A 22435-nucleotide genomic window follows, 5' to 3' on the forward strand; every position below is an offset into this window, starting at 1 on the left:
AGACTCTTCAGTAATGGTGAAAAGAGAAAATTTGAATACCCTCTAAAGCTATTTTCTTTTGGTACAAATAGATCAGATTTTTTTGGAAGGGTTAGATGAAAGTTCAAAAAGTAAGTAAAAAAAGTTCAATAATGGTTCTGAAAGGATATATTGCTTACTAAAGTGCATTATTTCATAACTCTCTGCATTCTGCATCTTACTTTCTTATTTGTAATTATCATGTTAAAGATGTAGAGAGAAAAAAAGAGGCTTATTTGATTTTTTTCATTTTAATGTATTTAATTATTGAAATGTAAGATTTAGTGTTTCAGGAAATGTTTTCATTATGATTAATTGCTCATATTTGTTTGCAGAAATTTCAAGACATAGAAGAAATGCACCTTCTTCGTATGAAAGAGATTATACAATCATTGTCAAATACCATAAAAGAAATTCATTTTCAAATAGGAGAGGTATTTTTTATACCATAATTTTTTCTTGTTCGGATCATGCTTTATGTTTTCTTAACTATAAAATGGCATATTTCTTACTGTGTTTATGGTAATTACGTCTTTGAAATTATGGAAAGTCAACATAACCTGAAATTGCCATGGCTTTCTGTTGCATTTAAAAGTTCAGTGTCACAAAATTTACAGAGTAAGTCTGAATAAATTTTGTCTTAACAGAAAACAAAATATTAGGAGAATTTGAAAGTGGAAGAATTTTTAGTGTATTTTTTAGTGTATTTCTAAGTTCTGCTCCCTGGATATTAACTTAGTACTCATTTCACACAGAATTAGGATACTACTTTTTTAATTGGAACGAGAAATTATATCACTCTGAAAAGTTTCCATATATTTTATACTCTTGGATTTTATGAGCAAAAGATATTTAGTAACAAAAGCTTTTATAATATCTTTTGTTTAGATATAAGTTGGTTTAATTAATAATCTTTCTAAGCAGTCCTTAATTTTTTAATTTTTGAAGTGTCACTTTATTTGCTTACACTTCAGTATTGACATTTTCTGCTAATAAGTGATCATCACAAGGGTCATGGTATTTATTTCTAAAGCACATACATATCCTGCCTTGTTGGAAAAATCTATTAACAACATGTTGTTGTTCGTTTGTTAGACCAAAACTATTACAACAGTAATGCTTTTACTGAAGCAGGTGGGAGCTGTGATAATACAGTAGTAACAGTTCACACCCTAAACTGGTGCTGGCTTAAAAAACTGCTTGTCTTCCTGGCATTATAGTGGGCTATACTGACAAATTCAGAAAAATACATATACACAAGTTGTTTAGATGGAAGAAATAGAAGTAAAACCTAGACCTGTCATTTCATTTTTTGTCTGTATTGTACCCACACTCACTAATACTGCAGGAAAGAGAAGGGGGTTCCTAGATAAAATAACATGTTGATTTCTCTAAGTCTTGTAATGTATTTTAGAGGGAAGTATTTTTAACCCTAACTATAGCAAAAACTACTTTTTAAAGTTAGTCACATTCTTTTTTTTTTTTTTTTGAAGGTGCACGAAGAGTTTATTAATAACATGACAAATACTACAGTTGAGAGTTTAATACAGAAATTTGCTGAGTCAAAAGGAACTGGCAAGGAAAGGCCTGGTAAGAGATTAAAACTAACAGAATAGGAAATGTTAGCTTTAAAACTGGTAATTTCCATTTCCAATAAAAAGTCAAACCTATATTTGTTAATGTGCTATATTTTTAACATAAGTTCACGTTCTTAGTACTCATTAACTTTGATATTGAATGGTTCATAGGAATTGGTAACACAGAATTCTTTATGTGCATGTTGTATTTGTGTTCATAAAGCTTGGTAATTTATAGGTCTGTACTACCAAGCTATACTGTTTCCTGGAACATCAGGGAAATCGGTCAAGGAACTGTAGTTCCTTGTGCAAACTATGTGTTGTCTGCTATGTGTTTCTTGTACACATTCTGCATGAATTATATTTCAGAACTGTATTTAATATAAACATATTCAGAGCAGATGTCTATAAAGCTGCTTATTGAAGTGCTGGAACAGCTGCATCAGTTTATTCAGCTTACCAACTAAAATTATATTTTTATTAAAATTATTATTTTAATAGACAATATTTATTTTTCATAAAATCTATTTTAATATACAGTCATGTGTATTGCTTCTTAGGTAAGTAGTAATAGTACTTTCTATTCTAGTAATACTATTTTCTATAAGTAGTAATAGTAAGTAGTGAATAGTACTTTCTGAAGGTTCTACTGGTTGGTTGTGGTGTATGAGACTTCCCTGGACTGGCATAAAAAAGCATTCTCACAGTATGGCCAGTATAGTGTCACTTTAATATTGGCATGAATATACAGTCACCAGGCATGTGAATACAGGAATTAGTAGTACTGTTTCCTTCAACACTGGGAGTCCTCACTAGCATCTCTGTCTTCTAGTAAAGGTACACAAAGATGTTTTTTTCCAGAGCAAGAATGTACATACCAGAGTAGATAGTGAAAATTTATAGAAAATTGTTAAATATGATTATTAGGTATCTTGCAGTGTGTCTGTGAGGTGTTTTTAACATAACATTGTTTCATATTCTTTCTGTGATCCTCTAATGCTGATATCCAAGTGGGCTGAGGTAAGATCACGTATGGAAAGATTTTTGAGAGTTTCCTGTGTATTTATCAATTTTTCAGTAAAGATCAAAAAAGAAAATGTGTGAACTTCAGGGTTTCAAGTTCAATTGGTCTGAAACAGGACAAAGACATGTGACAGTTCAGTATTCAGACCTCTTTGATTAGCTGTTGCCAAGGTATCATGGCTAGGGATCTCCATCTTGCATTTAAGATTCTGGCTGCCTGGCTTACAAAGGTCCTTGCTAATTTGTCCTAGAACAGTGTGCACTTCAAGTCATCCATCCTATTACTGTGGATTTCGCTAGACAACATTGTAGTTTTAAACGAAGTAGTACTTAACTTTTTAATTTCATGGAGAAATGACACACTTTTTGCTTACTTCCTGCTTTACAGTTCTTCAAATCCTGTCTGTACTCTCTGGGGCCAAATAAAAACTTCTTCAAATGTATTCTAAGAAAATTAGGCAAAGTGTTTTAAGGAACGATAGCACATTTAGTGTGTAAATGTATGCACCTTGAATTTTTCTTTAATTACTGTGTTAAATTATTGTATTGATATCAACTTTGCAAAAGCAGTCATGGTACAGGAAGAAAGCACAGTCAAATTCAGCAGCAAAAGAATACAAATTCACAGGAAGTTTTGAAGTGTCAAAGACTAGCAACACAGACTACTAATGATGTTAATTATGCTTACTGCTTCTAATATATTTGTTTAATTAAATTAGAATCATAAAACTTTGACAATTTGAAAGATTTGGAAGGCAAAGTGAGGTATCAGCCTTCTAAGAATGAAATGGAGACATCCACTGTTAAGGACTGTTTTTTTTTTTTTATTAAACCCCCACTTTTTTATGTCTGAGAACTTTTCATGATGAAAAGATATTTTAATTCATGGAGCAAATGTTAAAAGTCTGTGGGATGTATTTATTAATTAGGCTGAAGAAGGAGGCAGCTCCTCAGAAAAATCTCAATGTTCAGTGTAAAAAATGATACTGACTTGGCTTACAAAACAAATGTGGAAAAAATGTCTTCTGAATGTCACGGACCTAAATCTGTTTGAAGGCAATACTTTAAATTTCCCTAGAACTATGTAGGCCTTCTTTCATCCATATTATTTGTGGGCTACTATGACCAGTGAGATGGTAGGTACTTTCAGATAAAATAAACTAAAAAGGTAATGCATAACAAAGTATTTTAGTTTATTTCAGTATATTCTAGCTATTTATAGTTCTTCACAGTAGAGTTCACTTGCTTTTATTTATATCTGTAAAAATAAGAATGAATCTGAAATGAAGTACTGATAAGGGCTGTTTTATTATGGAGAACTAAGAACCATTTACAGTAAAGTTTATTGCGTATCTGAAATGTGTCTGTACAGGGATGTCCTTTTGACCAGATTATATGGGCTCCCCCTGGTGGCTAATTTCTGTCACCTGGAGTCATAATACACAGGGGCATCTAGAATTTAAGTTTTTCTAGCGCAAATAACAGATTTTCTTTCAAACAGTAATGCTGAGTGAGAGTTTTTTAATTCACTCAGGAGCTTCTTTACAATGGCTCTTTTTGCACTGGTACCTAAATAATTTATCTAGTCAGCTTTATAACCTGCTTCTTACCGAATTTGTTTTAATTTTTTTTCTTTATTAAATCAGTTTAGAATTTAGAGGTTTTAGTAATACAATATTTGAACAAGTTATATTTTTTGCTTTCTGACTTCCATTCAGTGTTAAAAAAACAAAACAAAAGACGAAATTATTACATCCTGTTGCAAATCTTTAATTTTAACTGAAAAAAAGGTCACTTAGTGTAAAACACTGAAAAACGAAGCTGGCAGAGTCAGTAAGACTTCAGATCAGAATTTAATGTGTTCCTTGAACTGCCTCTGACATCCAGAGGAACCAGGATGAGGTCAAGGAATGGGCCCATGTGATCCCCGATGAGGTTCAACAAGGCCAAGTGCAAGGTGCTGCACCTGGGTCGAAGCAGTCTCTGGTATCGCTACAGGCTGGGGATGAACAGATCAGAGCAGCCCTGCCCAGAAGGACTTGGGGGTGCTGGTGGGTGAGAGGCTGGACATGACCCAGCCATGGGCACTCACAGCCCAGAAAGCCAAACATGTCCTGGGCTGCATCCAAAGCAGCGTGGGCAGCAGGGCCAGGGAGGGGATTCTGCCCCTCTGCTCTGCTCTGCTGAGACCCCACCTGAAGGGCTACATCCAGCTCTGGGGTTTCAAGCATGGAAAGGTCATGGAATTGTTGGGGTGGTCCAGAGGAGGGACACCGAGTTTATCAGAACACCTCTCCTATGATGACAGGCTGAGAGAGTTGAGGTTGTACAGCCTGGAGAAGAGAAGAAGGCTCCAGAAAGAGCTGATTGTGGTTTTCCAGAGCTCAAAGCAGCCTTATAGGAAAGATGGGTACAAGAAAATAGGGCCTGTAGTGATATGGCAAGGAGTAATATTTTTAAACAAAAAGAGAGTAAATTCAGATTAGATAGAAGTAAAGCCTTTTTTATGATGAGGGTGGTGAAACACTGGAACAGGTTGCCCAGAGAAGTGGTAATTTTCCCATTGCAGGGGTTTTGGACTAGATGACCTTTAAAGGTTCCTTCCAACCCAAACCATTCTAGGAATCTGTGGTATCTTCCTGGTGTTAGGTTTAATAGCAGATTTGATACCATCAGCTGGAAGATGCTTTAATCATTCATGAAGTCCTACAATGTTCATCAAAACTTGCCCACTTCTGATTTGTTTCCTGTTTGTTATAGTCTGATGCTTCATATTCCTTGGAAAATTTGTTTATTGTATGGCAGAAAATGTCTGCTTTTCTTCCGAAGTATATTTAAATCAATAATGCAGGTGATACCAGAGTAATCTTATTCCAGATTAGAGAGGTATTGATGAGCTCCAGCTCTAGATACTTAATCTTCTATTAATCTATTAAAAATTGGTTTGTTCTAGTGTGCAACATTGATGCACAAGACATAGAAACTGCTAAGAAGTTTAAGCTCATGTTCTTTTCATATTTGATGTCTGAAATTGTCAGGTTAATATCAAATGTCTTTTAAGAGGTTAGTGAATGCCTATATATCTGTAGCTGATCATGGGTAATTTTTAATTTTAGTTACTTAATTACTGTGTCCTCTTCTCATACATGGGGACCTAAATATGTGTGTTTGTTCCTTTATTAGTTTTTGCCCACTACATGGTTCACCCAGAAGGCCCCATCCAGCCTGGCCTTGAAGACTTTCAGAGATGGGGCATCCACAACCTCTCTGGGCAACCCATTCCAATGCCTCAGCACACTCACAGTAAAGAATTTCATTCTAGTATTTAATCTAAACCTGTCCTCCTGCATCTTAAGGTCATTCCCTCCTTCCTGTCACTACATGCCCTTGTGAAAAGGCCCTCTCCAATCTTTCTTGTAGGCCCACTGTAAGTACTGGAAGGTGCTCTAAGTTCTCCCTGGAACCTTCTCTTCTCCAGTCTGAACAACCCCAATTCTATCAGCTTTTCCTTACAGGACAGGTGCTCCAGACCTCTGATCAATATAGTGGCCCTCCTCTGGAGTCAGTTCAACAGGGTAGCTTCTTGTGCTGGGGACCCCAGAGTTGGATGCAGTACTCCAGGTGGAGTCTCACCTGAGTGGAGCAGAGGGACAGAATCCCCTCTTGCCCTGCTGCCCACACTGCTTTTGGATGCAGCTCAGGATACGACTGGTTTTCTGGGCTCTGTGCACACATTGCCGGGTCGTGTTAAACCGCTTGTCCATGAACACCACCAAATCTTTCTTCCCCAAGGCTGCTCTCAACCCATTCTCTGCCCAGCCTGTACTTGTGCTTGGGATTGCCCTGACCCAGAATCCTGTACTTCGCCTCTTTGAATTTCCAGAGGTTTGCAGACGTCCATCTCTTGGGCCTGTTCTAGGTTCTTCTGGATGGCATTCCTTCTCTCTAGTGTTCCCACCATGCCATATAGCTTGGTGTCATTGGCAAACTTGCTGAGGGTGCTCCCAACTGTCCATATCACTGACACAGATGTTAAACAGCACCAGTCCCAGTACTGTCCCCTGAGGAACACCACTTGTCACTGCTTTCCACTCGGACATGGAGCTGTTGATGGCAACTCTTTGAGTGTAACCATCCAGCCAATTCTTTATCCACCAAGTGGTCCATCTGTCAGTTATGTGTCTCTCCAGTTTACAGACCAAGATGTCATGCAAAACAATGTCAAATGCTTTGCGGAAGTCCAGGGTAGATGACATCAGTTGCTCTTCCCTCATCCACCACCGATGTAATCCCATTGTAAAAGGCCTTTGTCTTCAATAATTCGTTCTGGTATCGTTATTAGTAGTTGGTGGTAGTTTGTTCTCTATTTTTGCCTTTTTTTCTTAAAAATTATTAAAGATTAAATCAAGAATTTTAATGTAATGAAGATAAAACAATGGAAAGCCATAATCTTTGTTTGCTCCCTAGTTCTCCAATAAAACAATGATGTGCAGATGGCAATTGCTACATATGCTGTGCTGTTATTTAGCGTGAGAGAGGCATTGGGTCATTTTCAGTTATAATAATTTTTTTAAGTATTGGTTTTATGCTAGCTTGATCCATGTATCACAATCTCTGAGCCCATAAAATTACTTCTTGTCTCCTTTCATTATCCATTTAATAAACTTGAACTTTTTACAGGGCCTAAAAGAGGTTTGTATTTTAAAAAATATTGAAAATTCATGCCTACAATTCATCTACTCTTCGGATTAAATGATAACAGTACATTACAATGTTTATTATCAACAGTTGCTGTTTGTCAGCCATCACTGGCTCTTGCACATATAGTAAAGTATTAGACTTTTGTTCTTCTTGCCGTTTTACATATGAGAAATGTAGTATGAGTATTTTTAATAAAATGGTGCTTCCACAGATAACAAAATTCAGAAAAGGACAGATGTAATATTTTTATTCTGTTTCTTCCCTCCACCAAATGCAAAAATTGACAATTTGGTCAGTAATCCTGATTAAAAAAAGTCTGGTCTGTTGATTTTTGGAGCTGTTGAAAACCTATTTTACTTTATTTGCCCATGCAGAAAATCAGTCTCAAGGCTCCTGGTAACTCCAGTCATGGAAAAGAGTAAGATTGTTCATGTAAAGTGGAGATATTAATTTAGGAATTTTTTTTGTCATTTTGAAATTCTTTCTGGAAATGATATTAAGTAGATGACATGGCTTGACACTGGCTAAGCTAACCCACTGGGTAACCCATGAAAAAAACCCACCTACTTATTTTCCTCTGCTATGGCTGAGCAGAGGAGGGGGAATTGAAAACTTCATTTTCATGAGTTGAGATAAGGATTATTGAAAGAAAACCAAAACGCTTTCAGGCAACACAGGTTCATACTTAAACAGTATAAAGAAGACTTATTATTAACAGAACTAAAAGTAAAGAGGGTAATGAGAACCAAAGCAAATCTTCAGAACACCTTTCTTTCCCAGTCCCTCCCTTTTTCCACTGACAGCGCAAGAAAACGAAACATGGGGTTTCGGTCATTATTTCACTTCTTAAAAATCTTTCTTCAGTATGCTTAAGGAAAAGAGTTTCTTCTGCTGTGCTGTGGGATCCTTGCCACGGGAGATAGTTCTCTGCAAACTTTTCTAGTGTGGTTTTAACTTCCACAAGCAGCAGTCCTGCCTGAACCTGCTCCAATGTGAGTCCCTCCCAGGGGTCAAGCAGTCTTCCCACAACTGCCCAGCATGGGTCATTTTAGTTTATGGGGTTTGGTCTTTTAAGGATGAGCTGTTTGTCTTGGTTTGAAAGACAGGTGTCTGCTAAGGAAGGCAGGAGCCTCCCTTGGAATGGCAGATTCTCTCTGAGTTGTTATAATTTTGAAATCAAGGGGCTTTTAGGCAAAGATGTGGGAAATAGGAATAACAGTTCTTTACTATTATATATCTCTGTGTGTATAACAAGGCAAACAAACAGCAATAACTGCGGCAGTAACAGCAGACAGAAGCACAAACCCAGTGCCAGCCCTCTCGGCTGTCGGGCCCTTTCCCCTCGGGTGCAGTTCCGCTCGCAGCCGGCAGGGGCGCTGGCGGCTCCCGGTGAGCAGGGCAGGTGCGATGGTTCCCCCGCGGCTGCAGGGGGCGCTCCGGAGCGAGCTCGGGGAGCACGCGGCACCGGCGGCCTGGGATCCCGGGAAGGGATGGGACAAAGGCTTCACAAACCCCTGGGCAGCCGATCCCGGTGTCCGGCCGGACCCTCAGGAACAGCAGGCTGGAACAGCAGGGACGAGCACAAATCTGGGGTGGCAGAAGAGATGTATCCAAACAGGGAACCCACCGCAGGTCCGGGCAGGCAGGGCGAGCAGGGCTACAACGCAGCGAAGGCTCGGTGGGGGCAGGGCGGCCACAGCCTGGCTCCGAGCAGGGCAGGGAAGGCAGGCTTGGGATCCTGGGGCTTCTCTGGCAGAAGGAAAAAGCAGCCGAAGAAAGCAGCCTCCCTCTCCGTCCAAATGCCGGGACCGACTGACTGCACACCCAGGTGAAACAAAAGAGTAGCCAGATGCACCCCTTACCCAGTGGCTAAGTCTTTTGTTTTTTTGAAGTACCCAGCAATTTGTCCCCCTAGCAACATGTATGGGGAAAATTCCTTAAACAGAAAGAAAACCCAGGAGAACTCCTAAAACCCCAACATTGTTCTAGTTTGGAAATTAAGGCTCTCTTCCTCTATTTCTAAAAGCAGGGGTCATCTCTCTCTGTTTACTAGATTACAGCTTTTCAGTATCCACGCACTCCAGCGTGAGCACTCTTTTTTCATGGGCTGCGTGTGGATCTCTGCACCCCCCAATGCACCTCATGAATTATAGGGAAACTGTTGTATTATAGTTCTCACCACGGCTTGCAGGAGAATCTCAGCTCCGACATTTGGAACGCCTCCTCCCTCTCCTTTTTTTCACTGACCTCTGTTAGAAAGGAACTAACTTTTAGATACAATTAAATGGGGACAAAGTCCTCGAAGCAAAAGAAAATTGTTTATCAGTAACGATTTAGCTGAGCTGGGTGTGTGTCTCCCTCCCCTGAGAGCCGAACACACACACCCGCCATCTAAATGGCTATATTTTTACCCTTTCCGGACCGGGGCAGTCCCTGTCCCCTTTCCCATTCGCTGGGTTCTCAGGAACTTACATTCTCTCCAGACTGCCTACTTTTCTGTCCCCTCCCCCTCATCCTACTTCCTTTTTAGTCAGGTCTTCAACAGCACCCAGCTCACAGCAACACCCAACAAACCAACCAGAACAAATTCAAACCACAAACAACAACACATAGAACCAACAACTTTTATTCTTTAACTTAATAACCTTTTGGCTTCAGCAAAATATCACCTCATCTCTAACACCTCAGTGTTGCCATGTTGGTTTTCCTCATGTGTCCTCACTTTTCCTTTTTCCCTGTCTTGAAAGAAAGTTGGTGTCTGTAAGTTACAGTCGAGAGGTTGATCTCATCTGGGCTCTGCATCGGGGAACTGCTCGCCGTGTCTCTTGCTGCTGGCCACATGGTCCCTGCCAGCACCACATGGCCGGCCCCGGCCGCGTGGTACTCACCGGCACTGCACAGGCGGCTCCAGCCTCAGGAGGGCCCCGGCCACGCAGTCTCCGCCTCAGGAAGGTCCCCGCCGGGATGGGCCTCGGCAGCCACCCCACCACCTCTTGGCAGAAGAGAGCTTCCCACGGTTTTTGCTTTCTTAAATATGTCATCACAGAGGCCTTACCAACCTGTCTAATTGGGCTAGTAACCTGCCCATTGTCAGAGCCTTCAGAGACTGGCTCTGTGCCAGACATAGAAGTTTTGAGCAGCTTTTCTCCCCCCACCCACAAAAAAGTAGGCTGTGTTAATCCAACACAGTAGACGAAGTTGATACATTTTTTAGTGAGTTAGGACTTCTATAGTCAGGATCACTACTTTTTCACAAGGTAGCACATACCAGAGAAAAATATCCTGGCATCTTTCTCAATGTGCTGGTGATCCTCTTCTGTTCTGAGGGAACACATCTGGGAGCTCTACCTGTTAGCAGAGATCATGAAGCACTAAAGCTTCAAGGTAGTAAACATCTTAATCCCAACTTTTACCTAGCCTTTAATTCAACTGATTTCTGATTCAGCGAACTCACTGAATTATTGATTATTTGATTAGAAAAACATTTCATGTGGCTGTCTGTTGGCAGTGATGAGGCAAAGTTTGGTGTGAATTTATCAGATGCTTTCAGGCCTTTTGCAATTGCTTATTGTGAGTGTTTTAATTCTAAATGTCCATGGAAAGTACTGCTTATGTGTTTTTTCCAAAGCAAATACAAGAGTGTCAAAGTGAGCTGCACCACAGCTGAAAGATAGTGCTGATAGTGTTAATGCACAGTTGTGCTCGCTCCATGTTAATACTCCTGTTTAGTTAGTCTTTTGTGTTAAACTGCATGTTTGGTATCTAATGAAGAAATGTACCAAACAAACAAGATAAAGCAGCTGGGGAAAGAAGAGGGTTAAGAATAAATGTATTACTCCTAAAAATTTTTAGAAACAAGTTAATCCTTTCCCAGCGTTTGAGAGGCAAAACAAGGGCCATGGAGTATGGAAGCTTGCTTTGATTAAAGCTACTGGCATTTTATGTGGTTAAATAATGTACTCTGCTTTGAAAGAAAGACTTTAAACAGTGCTGGGTGTGGCATTTATTTTTTCCATGGGTTTGTTTGATAACGTAGTAGTTTACAGCACATATAAAAATACTTTTCTAGATTACTAGACAAGTAACAAAGTAGATGGAAATAAACACTGAAAATGGTTAATACTGACTTTTGAACAACTCTGCAGGACATCTTTGAGCTTCTTTTTCACAGGGAAGTGCAACAAAGCAAGTATTTATTTTATGTTCTTATAAATAATTTTCTTTATATTTTCTTTAAATACTGTGAATATTTTAGTGCTGCTGACGCTTGTGCTTAAATGCACAAATAGCTTGGAGTGTCACAATTTCTCAAAGACTGTGCCCACATATAGTTCTACACAGAAGGCTGGCTGACAAATGAGCTTACTTTATCAACACTGTCAGTGTCCAAGGGATTCAGCAAAGTATTTTTTGTAAAGGAAGGCAGGTCACTGCTGTATTTTGGAAGTTAATGGAAGAAATTAAGTGGGAATATCTTTGAGTATTTTTATGAGAAGCTGGGCTTGAGGCAAATAGAAAAGTCTCTAAGGGTCTTATGCTGTAGAGCTGTTTTCAATGAGGAGCTAAAAGCTGAAAAACTGGACCAGCAAATGTATCTTAATTAGATGTCTGTTTTATTTTGCATGCAAAAATTCAGTCCTTTCTTCACCAACAAACTGCCAAAGCTTCTGTGCGCTTCTAGTCTGATCTGCCCGCATAGATTTTTAATAGTTACATGTATCTAAGTTGCAAACTTGTTTTATAATGCATTTTATTGATTTTAATGGTCTAGAGAGTTATAAGGGTGCAAGTTTTATTGAAAAAGTCTTTTAATGCAAGTGGAAGAATTGTAGCATTGGTAAAAGTATCTTAGACAACATCAGTAGATGTAACAGGGCAAAAGCTAGATTGTGCATGATCTGGAACGCTCAGTAAGATGAAGTACTGTCGGGCCCACTGGAATTTTCTTGCTACAGACAAACAAATCAGTTGCAGCCTGGTATTTAAAAGAGTTTTTTGGGACTGCAGGAGCAAAGCAATGTCCATTTCAGTGACTTAAATAGGAAGAGTATATTAAGTAGGTGATAGTCATCAGAAAACGCGGTAGTATCCATGATGGATTCTACTATGACCAGAAAAATTGAATAGCTTTAAAATATCTGAAAATAGAAAAAACATACTGAGATGTTTTATGCTGATAAGGTAAATAAGACCTGTACTTTACTTATATAAAAGCATAACCTTATATGTAATTAGTATTTAGGAAAGGTTTGAGATTTTTAACTTATTTATTTGGGGTATATTTTTCTTTTAAGATAGGAAATGTTCTTTGTTTTCTAGTGGAAAAAAGATATTTTTGTCTGAAAAAATCTGGATACTATAAAATATATTACCCTATTTTTACTCCTTAAGGTCGCATTAAACGTCTTAACCTCTGATGATTTCGTGGGCTTAAGTTCAGAACTTCAGTAAGAAACTATACATCTCTTCATTTACAGGGAGAATGTGTGACTGTTAAAAAAGATGTGATTCTTTGAAGACATTTTTTAATATGTGGGCTATAACTTGACATAATTACAGTGTCTCTAGTGTTCCAAAATCCTAGCTGAATCTTTTTAAAAGTGAATGTGTCTGTGCATTTCTTTCATCACTGGATACTTGCATGGTCTACCTTTGGCAGGTGCATCATGCACCATGTAGACAGGCAGAGCCATTTGTTACAGATACTTACATTTATAGTCTAGAATTATGCAGTTGCTTAGTACTTTTTCCACACTTCTCCTACAATTTTCACAAGACTGCTACTTTTTACACAATTTGATGGAAAAAAAGACTAGCAATGTGGAGTTTGCTAGAGAAAGAAAAAGCATCCAAACCAGTAATGTCATATCAGGCAAAGCCAGTTGAAGTTATGTAAGCTATTCATTTGGAGAGTCAGCTGAGCATGTATCTGTATGTATTGTTTATGTTGGCCTGCCACTTAGCTTGTGAATGGTTAAAACCAGCCATATCTCATACCCTGTTTTTTATGCAGTTAGAGAGAAAATATGGAGTGAAGTTGAAGCAAAAGCAGGAGTAGAAAAGGATGAGAAAAGGGGCTGGGATTGTAACACTCTGCAGATTGGTGCATTAGCTGACATTATTTGGTTGCTCCCAGACCTCACACTTTCATAGATCATAGCTGAAACTTGAAGTGTTTGTTATCATACTCAGGTGTTGCAGCCTAGATGGATCTCTACCTTGAATCATTGCCTTTGGTACATGTTTCCTGTCTCTTTTGAAAACTAGTGTGTTATCAGAGCAATGAAAAATATTTTGTAACTGATATTTGCCACCTTTTTATTTTAGAGGAAAAAATGCGGTCTCTCCTTCTGAAATAAACATCTTAACTGATAATAATTATTTTAAGGTTACTCAGGTTATGATCCTTTTCTGTTTTGTTTTTTCTCCGTAAGCCACGTAGAAATACTGTCCCCTGAGTATAGTGTACTTGCTGTATTCACATAGTTTGTACCCAGAATACCAGAAAAACCTGAAATTAATGTTTCCTTTGAACTAGTGAACTGAGTGCAGGGCTGAAAGCCTAGCAACAGAATCAGGGTTAAAATTGATTGTTTGTTTAGATGCTCTCTTCGTATGTTAATTTCTTCATCAGAAAAAATTCTTTCCAAGGAAGTGCTGCCTATGTCGCTACTGATAATTGTCATTATTTCTGATGCCACTATCACCTCTACCTTTCCTTTTTTCTCCATAATTGAATACTATTGCCGTGCTATAATTTTCTTTTTTTAACATGATTTTTTTAAAAAAATAAAGATTTGGTGAAGCCTTCAACATCTCTAGAGGCTATATATCAGCCAGGCTGGTATATCATTCTCAGGATGTAACAAAGAGTAGTCAGAAATTCAATGATTGGTGTGGTGGAACCATATTTATAGAATTATATTAAAGGATAAGGTTTTACCAGTATTATTTCAGTGTTTTCCGTCAGACTGACCTGCTAACTGGCCAGTTTTATTTCCTGTCCCTTACCCTCATTTTGGCAAAGAAGAGCTAACCAAATCCATAAACTAAGATTTGCTTGTAGCAATTTGGTACTAGCATGATACCTGTATCACATGTATGAAATTTAGCTTAAAGAAAACAGGTGTTCATCTTTACTATGCATTCCTCCAAGTAAGATATGCTTGAATTCAGGGTTTTTTTCTTCTTTTTTTTTCAAATGTAGAATAAGAAGTCCTTTTCTAGGAAAAAAATTCTTATTGTTTTATAAAATCATTTCTCATGTATGGACAGGCAATAAAAATGGGAGGTTAGTGTTAGAAACAAAATATATTTGGGCTTCCTGGCTTCCGTTGACAAAATATATTTGGGCTTCCTGGCTTCTGAATTTGAAAGCTGGAAATATTTTACTGAACATGTCACAGGATCAGATGATAGCAAGAAAAAAATTGCTTATATGTTTGTGTACATACAAAATTGACCTTTGTGATGCAGCTTGACATCTAAACACTAAAAGCAGTCATTTGTTTTGACAGCAGAATTAATTGAGGCTAAAACAGTCGAAATTCCACTTGTATCAAGCTGTTCATTAGGAACTGCTGTCTGGCTTTAGTGCTGTCAGAAAAATAACCTGTTCTGCTATGATTAAATAGCAGAATGATGGTCGGTCCACTGAATTTGAGAGAGAGGTTGAATAAACTTTCTACTGCGGAAACAATTCAGAAGTGACACGCTGCAAGGGGGGTCAGAATGTGCATTGATATCCAGCTGAGCTGTCAACTGGCACTGAGCCAGGCACGCAAAGCTTTGCTGTTTGAAGCAGCATGTGAAGCATATGCAGTTTAAAAATCTGTCCTCCTTTCATGCATGATTTAGACTCAGAGACAAATTTTGTTTTTGTTGAAAACAAGAATATGGTTTGTTATTCTATTTGTAACTACAGGTACAGATTTATGGAGTATTTTTAAAAGCTTTTTCTTGAAACAGATAATGTTATTGTTTATAAGTGTGCATGCATGTGTGTAAACTGATTCCTCAGGTTGCAGGGAAGGGCAGTTTTCAGGGGGGTTCTGAGTGTCTGAGTGCTTCCCGTTACTGAGAATTACATGCAGTTAACACCAATATAATGTTCCTTTCTGTCATGCATGCCCTCCTTAAACTAGAAAGGAGATAGTTTCCAAAAGCAGATGCAAATGTAAAGCAGTTCTTATTTGATTTGTTGACTTCTTGATTTGTTTACCTTTTTAGCTCTGTGGGATTTTCCAGTTCATTGATATACTTACTCGGGGCACTTTTTCAGGGTATGACATAATATTACATTTTTGTTGCTAGTAGTATTGGTTGACTTTTGCATTTGACTTGTTTATTTAAAGAATCCAAACAGGAAAACCTTTTTTTTCCTCTCAGTTGAGGAAAGTGTGTATTATTTTATTGTTTTGACATTAGCGAAACATTCTCCCAATGTCTCCCTCACAGAGGTTTTGTGTAAAAGTTATATAAACAGGCTAGAAAACCTGTATCTAGGATTTTATGGAGAGAGGTTTTGTCTTTTTTCTTAAGTAACAGGTATAAGATAGCAGTTTCTGTAGTTGCCTTTAATATACCCTGAAAGTAGTGTTCCCATAGATATGAGCTAAATATATAGGAGATTCTGTAATATAATTTACAGTGCAATTACCTTCTTCATTTGTCTGTAAATAAGAACAGTATCTCCTTTTTGCTAGCTATATACTCTACCATTAGTGGCATGAAAGCTCACATACTCACATGGTACTTGTAACAAGAAAAGCATTACATGTAGTTACTGAACTGTCTAGGAGATGCATCCTAAGATGCAGACTTACTGACTGGTGCTTAATTTATGCAAGCGTCTTGTAAATTATGAGATTAACGACAATAAAAATTTTCCATTTATACAAGTTACTTTTTCTGTTCCAGCAAACCAAAGCTGCTTTATTTTCAAGAACCTAAGAACTGACCCAGTCCTGGTGTATTTGCTTCAGTTTCTTGTCAATTAGCAGCTGTCTGCCTTCATGTGTTTGTGAAACCATCCTCTGTTTGCCTTTTCTTCTTGTCCTTATCTGTCCCAGCTGGTAGAATACTGTGAGCATTCAAGAACTCATTGCAGCTTGCAGTGATGCTTGGTGGGATTTTTTATGTACAGTTAGAGGAGCTTACTGATTTTTGATGCCTGCTTCCTTTGTAGAGTACTACATTCTCATTAGCATCCCAATAGCTAGGTATTTATTGTTAGGTGACTGAAATCCCACTAGATACTCATATCTCTTTCTGTTACAGAGGCTAAACTTCATTTATGCACTGTATTTATTAACTTTTTCTGTTCTGTGTGTCTACAGTATCAAATACATGCAAGTCTATGTAGACATATTTGAGGTGTTAAAGCCAGCATTACCAATGTATGGATTAATTTAGCAGCAGGCAGAGTAGACTTTGAAAGTTGCACTGTCCTTGCAACAGAACATTAAATCAGACACCTTTGCAAGGATTGTACTAGATCTCAGCTATAACTTCTTATTTACTCCGAAAAAGTCTTAATGTCCTTTTGATTTTTACAGTACTACTGTAGTTTTAGAATTTGTTTTTGTGTTCATATGAAGGCTTGAGAATAGGCTTCCTTCTCAATTCACACTGTTGTTCTGTTATGAGAAAAAAAACAAAGGAAATTTCAGTGCTTTGATTGCAGTACTGCCACATAGCAGTGTAATCACCATTATCACCTGCACTGCAGTATGGCAGCATTTAGATGGCTCTTTTAGTGCCTTAGGCTACCACATGGCATGGACTCTAAAGACTGCTTCAGGGAAAGACTTCAGTCCCCAACATCAGCACTACTTCTTAAACATGAAGCAACTGCTTTTCGATCTTTGAATGTTGCAATGGACAGTGAATCTGTTTACTTGCATCAAAAATGTTAGTCATTGTAATCATCCAGATTTTGAGCTGAAGTCCTTGTTGGTGTTAAGGCTTTGTCTACACTACAATCACTGGGCTCCAGTCTGTTCTGAAAACTTTTAGCCTCATAGAGGTAATGCATCATGTAGTTGTTACAAAAGTTATTGAGATACCAGGACGTAAGATGGCATGCTTTGACTTCCATCTGTATATTACATCCATCTGGCAATCTCCATTAATGCCAATCCACTGGTAGTGCTTGAGTATAGCAACTAATGACTAAGGAATCAGAAAGACAGACATTATGGTGTTTCAGAGGAGAAAGCTTTTGAGTTCAGGTTTTTTTACGGGTTTGGGGGATATTTTTGCAGTGCTAGTGCAGCTGCTTTTGTTCCCATGTTATACAAGGACAGTGGGCAGTGCTGGAAAACTTCTTAAGAAACTGTCTGAATTCCTTATTGATGCTATGCTCCCATAAAAGTATGTATGCCTAAGGCCTTCTGGCTGGCTAGGAGACTGGAGCTGGTTCTAGCAGCAGACAGTGTGGTGACAGCACACAATTCTGGCTGGACAACGGTATTATCACCTCTTTGGATGCAAAGACATCGGTCTGCAGGAGACTACAGCTGTTACGCAGGCTATTGAAAGCTTCTCACAGCTATCTTGTTTTCTAAATTAGTACACTATAGAGGAAACGTCTATTTCTGAAATGTTACTTTGACTTTAAAATACTATGCCCGAGGCAAAATATAGTGCTCTTCCTACTGGCATATAGGAAGCAGAACTGTTGGGAGGTCTGATGTTGCAGAAAAAAACTTGTCAGGAAATTTAAAACTGCTACAAATTTTACTCTGCTCCATTCAAAATGGCAAACTGTATGAATTTGCCTTTGCTCTAAGCAAATAATGCAACAATGCATACGTGTTATATTGGTGAGGGTGGGTTAAATACAAATTTTACAAAAAGAGGACAATGCTGAACTTAATTTATTAGTATTTGTGGAGTAATTAGAAACAGCCACTGACATGAATTTCTGAAATTCCAAAGGAAGAGGAGCCGTATTCAAATTTGAGTTAAGTAGGAAAGGTAAGTTAGGATCAAAATAGGTTTTTGAATTGGAACTGGTTCACACGATATCTGTGTGTTTCTGTAGTACAGAGGAATGTGTCTTCAAATAACAATGTTTTAGAAAGGTGTAAAAAAAACACTTTTAAAGACAAGTGTTTTAGGCAAGCATAATGGAAAAAATAAAGGAACTTGGATGTCTTGTTAAAGCAAATCTTTCTGCTTGTTTTAGGAGTGAAAGTTAAGATACTGATCTGAAATATGGATGACCTATACTTCGGCCTTCATTATTTTTTTTAATCATTAGTGTAAAAGTCTTAAAATTCGGGGGATCAGTCTTAGTAGCTGGAAAGGATAAAGAAAAAGGTGGAATTCTGAAAACGTCTGAGTATTTTATTCCTCTGAAAATATGTTTAAGTCTCAGTGTTTACAGGTTACTTTCTTTTGTTTTGGGGATGAGTGTTTGTGGTTGTTTTGGCTTTTTATTTTATTTTTCCTAGTGAAATGGGAGTATGTATAGAAGCAAGAAACAGAAGTAGTTGAATCATTAGCAAAGTGATGAAAAATGTGTTGCCCGAAGTGTAGTTCTGAAGAAGTATTGGTTGTGTTCTTCACCTCCTATATTTTATGGCATTTTTCTGAATTTCTTGCTTCATATCCTTTGAACAATAGAGTTTAAATTTGTAAAATAAAATGTTGATTAAATCAGTGTGGAGATGTAGACATGTACCGTTCTAAACATCAGTTTTCCTGGATTTTTTTTTTCTGTTCTTTTGTTTTGCAAGATACCCAGGTTTGCTTCTTTTTGGAGCATACTGACTTTGTTTTACTGTAAATCTAGTGAGAGCCAAGGATAAAGGATTGCAAGACCAGCCTAAAATGCACATGTATTTACAACATGTAAGAGATTGAGAGAACTGTTAGGAATTTGCATCTTGTTTTGCTACATTAAATAATTAAACTAGCATTTGAAGTGATTTACTAATTGAAATTTAAAGGGCTGTTAAGACTTGAGATTTTTCTTTTAATATTCTGCTTTCAAGAGCATCTTTTGGAGGCCAAACAATTACATTATGATAAAAGAGATATTGATGGGTTCTAGTCCAAAATTCTCATCCTGCTGTTTTACAAATACTTAGATTTGTTTTTACTGATAGGGAAAATTTTGCAGACTTAGTCTTAATTACAATAAATATAAACCAAGACTTTTTGCATGCCATAATTTTTTTTATAAAAGCAATTAGAAGTATTTTTTCCCTCTGTCCTACCTGTAATGTTATCTGTGTATAAACTTGTGTGTATGCTATCAAAATGTTTGCGGAAAGGTAAGTAATAACCCCTGTGGCACAGTGATAGCATGCTAAACTTTTTCTTCTTGGGGGTACAGCTACAAGATAATGAAACATGGGCTGGAAGAAAAGGTGCCTGCCTGCATGTGGTCTCTGTTTTCACTGGACATCCACAAGGGCTGGTATGATTCTGCCATTCCCTAAACAAGGTCCTACAGAAACTCACACTGCTTTCTGTACACTTGCTCCCTAAAATGGCTCATACTGGGATTAAATAAATCCTAGACCTAGACAGATCGAATAAATGAGAGTTAGGTCATCAATTTGCAAAGTCAACTGACTTGTTTGTGTCAATTTGTGTCAACTATAATGTGAGGAATTTCTTTAGATCCAAAACTTAACTAGTGTTTCTGCCTTTTTTTTTTTTTTTTTTTAAATCCTGTTGAGTCTTAATGATTTTTTGAAAAAAATTGTCCTCTTTATTGCTTTAGTTGGCTATGGAGAGGAAACACTACAACTAGCAATGCAGAGTTAGCAAAAGTGTGACTTTCAAAATCATAGCTTCTCCTTTTCATTTTCACTTATACAACTCTTGTTCATTAAAAGAAGATACATTGAAAACCTTACACTGAGGCTATATAATAGATGCAATTTTGAATAAGGACACCAATTAGATGTTGTAGTAGCATAGGCAATTGAATTGTAGTTATATGATGACTAGTATTTTAATTTTTCAGTATGAAAGAGTGAAAATACTGCTTTACATATATGACTTTGCAGTATCTTTGGCCATTGGCAGAGTAATTGTGCCGTTCAGTTATTACCTACATTTGTAATTGGATTATCTCACATTTTCAGGAAATACTAGTTGCCATTAAAATAGATTAAATTTGACCTAATGTTTATCTTCATTTTCATTTCTTTAAGGCCCTATTGAATTTGAAGAATGTAATACATCCAGTGTAGCCGAAGGTAAGTTGCCATAGCATAGTTATTTACACGAGAATGCTGTGGGTAAGGACCTGAACTGTGAAGCAAAGGGTGCTCAATGTGTGAATCTGTATAACTTTAAAGTATAACTTTAAAGTATAACTTTAAAATGCTCCAGTAGACTAAAATGCAGTTTTCCTTTTGAGAAACAAACTTCAGTGACAAGAAGACTCATAAAATTTTTATAAGACTAATGCATAAAGGTCAGATAATTTGAGTGTTTCCTACAAATATACTTTGGCTAAGGCTTTGTCTTTGCAGAGGTTTGGATTTGATTTACTTATGAATGTGTTGTAGCTTAATTTACAAGTGTCAAAACATGGCCCAGGCTCTTCCCATTGTTACTGTGTCAGTTAAACCAAGCCTAATGTAATGTTATGGTTGCAAAGTCTTTCTTTGTTGGTGCAGCTTATTTTCCTTAGAGGATTGTTTTAAGTGGTTACAACTGCTTTCTGTCCATAAGCTATGTATTTACTTGTGGAACAGAGGAGTCAACAGTGTAACTATAGCATCCAAAAAACTTTTAAGTTGCCAAGACTGCAGCTGAGACTTAAAATCTCTTCTGTCTGAAGCAGAGAAGATTCGTGTTCAGAAATTACTCTTATGCTGCATTTGCCATTGTTTTGGGCTGCATAGGGCAGAGAGAGAAAATAAAGCCCAGACATTTAAAAAAAATCTTGGAAGAAATTATGTGCCTCAGTATATATGACTGACTCTACAGCTACCTGATTTGAGAAGTTTGGAATTATTTAAAGTTTCTAGGAGAGGAGAGATTCCTTATGTGCTGTATAATGTATTTTTGTAAAGGTAAATATAATAAAGTGCTTGAATTGACAGTGGTTTAATTTTGGAAACCAGATTATTTCTACCACTCTGCTCAACATCATGCTGTCAGTAGTATCATGCATCAAAACAGAACTGTAGACTAGTTGGATCAGATGCTTGCATTTAGTCATTTTTTTTGGCAGTCTGCTCTGCCTCAGCAAACATTGTGAAAAAGCAGATGTGGCAGTAAGTCTGAGGGAATATTTAAGTGTATTTTAGTTTTAGTACATTAAATGGGAATGAAAGCAAACTTTTTTCAGTACTGTAGCTATATGTATCCAGTGCTAAAAGCAGGGAAGAAACAAAAGGGGAGAAGCCTATGCCAAACTCAGTGAGAACCAGTCTTAGAGCTGGCTAAAGCACTGGGAAATCATAAATTCACATCAGCTGGAAAGCCAAGAAACAATCTCATTTTTAACAGGACCAAGATCCTGCTTTTGAGGAAAGATGGGGGCTTGCAGCTGCTGGGAATATGCAGGGAAATAACAACAGGGTGTTGAACTGCAGTAGGTGGAGAAGGCCGCATTCAGTTTCTCATCCAAGTGCATTGGCTATTCAGGATTGCCTGGAGCAATAACTCCTGTTGAGTTTTTGTGAGCAGAGTCCTGTTCCTCAAAACTATTAAAAAACCATAATCTGTATACCCAACTCGGCGATGTAAATCAGTTTTTAAGGATTTTGTTACTAATGTGTTGAACCACATTTTGATTTTTTTTTTTAATTGGTATTTTACCTAAAGCAAATTGGAATAATGTTCCCTTAATTTGGCTCCATACCTATCTCCACTGCATACCTGTGGAAGCATTTAAAACATTGGCATTCATATGCACCTGTGTTTGACATTGCTAAATATGCATTTATCTCTTCGATCTATAAATGAAAAATGTTTGTTCCATAGGAATAAAACCACGGAAAAGGAAGCCTTTTGGTTTACCAGGAATAATGAAAAAAGAAAAAGATACTGAATCTGTGTAAGTGTATTTCCACCCTGAAGCTTTGTTTTGTATGAAAACTGTAATGGGGATGAAAATGAGCTGATATTTAAACAAAAAA

At 37.5% G+C, this 22435-nt stretch overlaps 1 protein-coding gene across 9 annotated transcripts in view; it reads left to right on the forward strand.

Moving 5' to 3' along the window:
* FCHO2 (FCH and mu domain containing endocytic adaptor 2) overlaps nt 1-22435 on the forward strand; it is an 89387-nt gene that overhangs the window by 26060 nt on the left and 40892 nt on the right. For 7 of the 9 annotated variants that reach the window (XM_042012719.1, XM_042012722.1, XM_042012720.1 and 4 more), the window contains 4 exons: nt 354-452; nt 1512-1608; nt 20495-20539; nt 22281-22353. In XM_042012719.1, coding sequence (XP_041868653.1) covers nt 354-452; nt 1512-1608; nt 20495-20539; nt 22281-22353 — 314 coding nt within the window. Of the gene's footprint in view, nt 1-353; nt 453-1511; nt 1609-19667; nt 19750-20494; nt 20540-22277; nt 22354-22435 lie in introns of those variants that run through there. The other 2 variants (XM_042012725.1, XM_042012726.1) reach the window with 2 other exon arrangements.

This window comes from Corvus kubaryi, unplaced genomic scaffold (genome assembly GCF_017639235.1).
Source record: "Corvus kubaryi isolate FWS band 111438036 unplaced genomic scaffold, C.kubaryi_AGA036_p1.0 split1-37296, whole genome shotgun sequence".
NCBI lineage: Eukaryota > Metazoa > Chordata > Aves > Passeriformes > Corvidae > Corvus > Corvus kubaryi.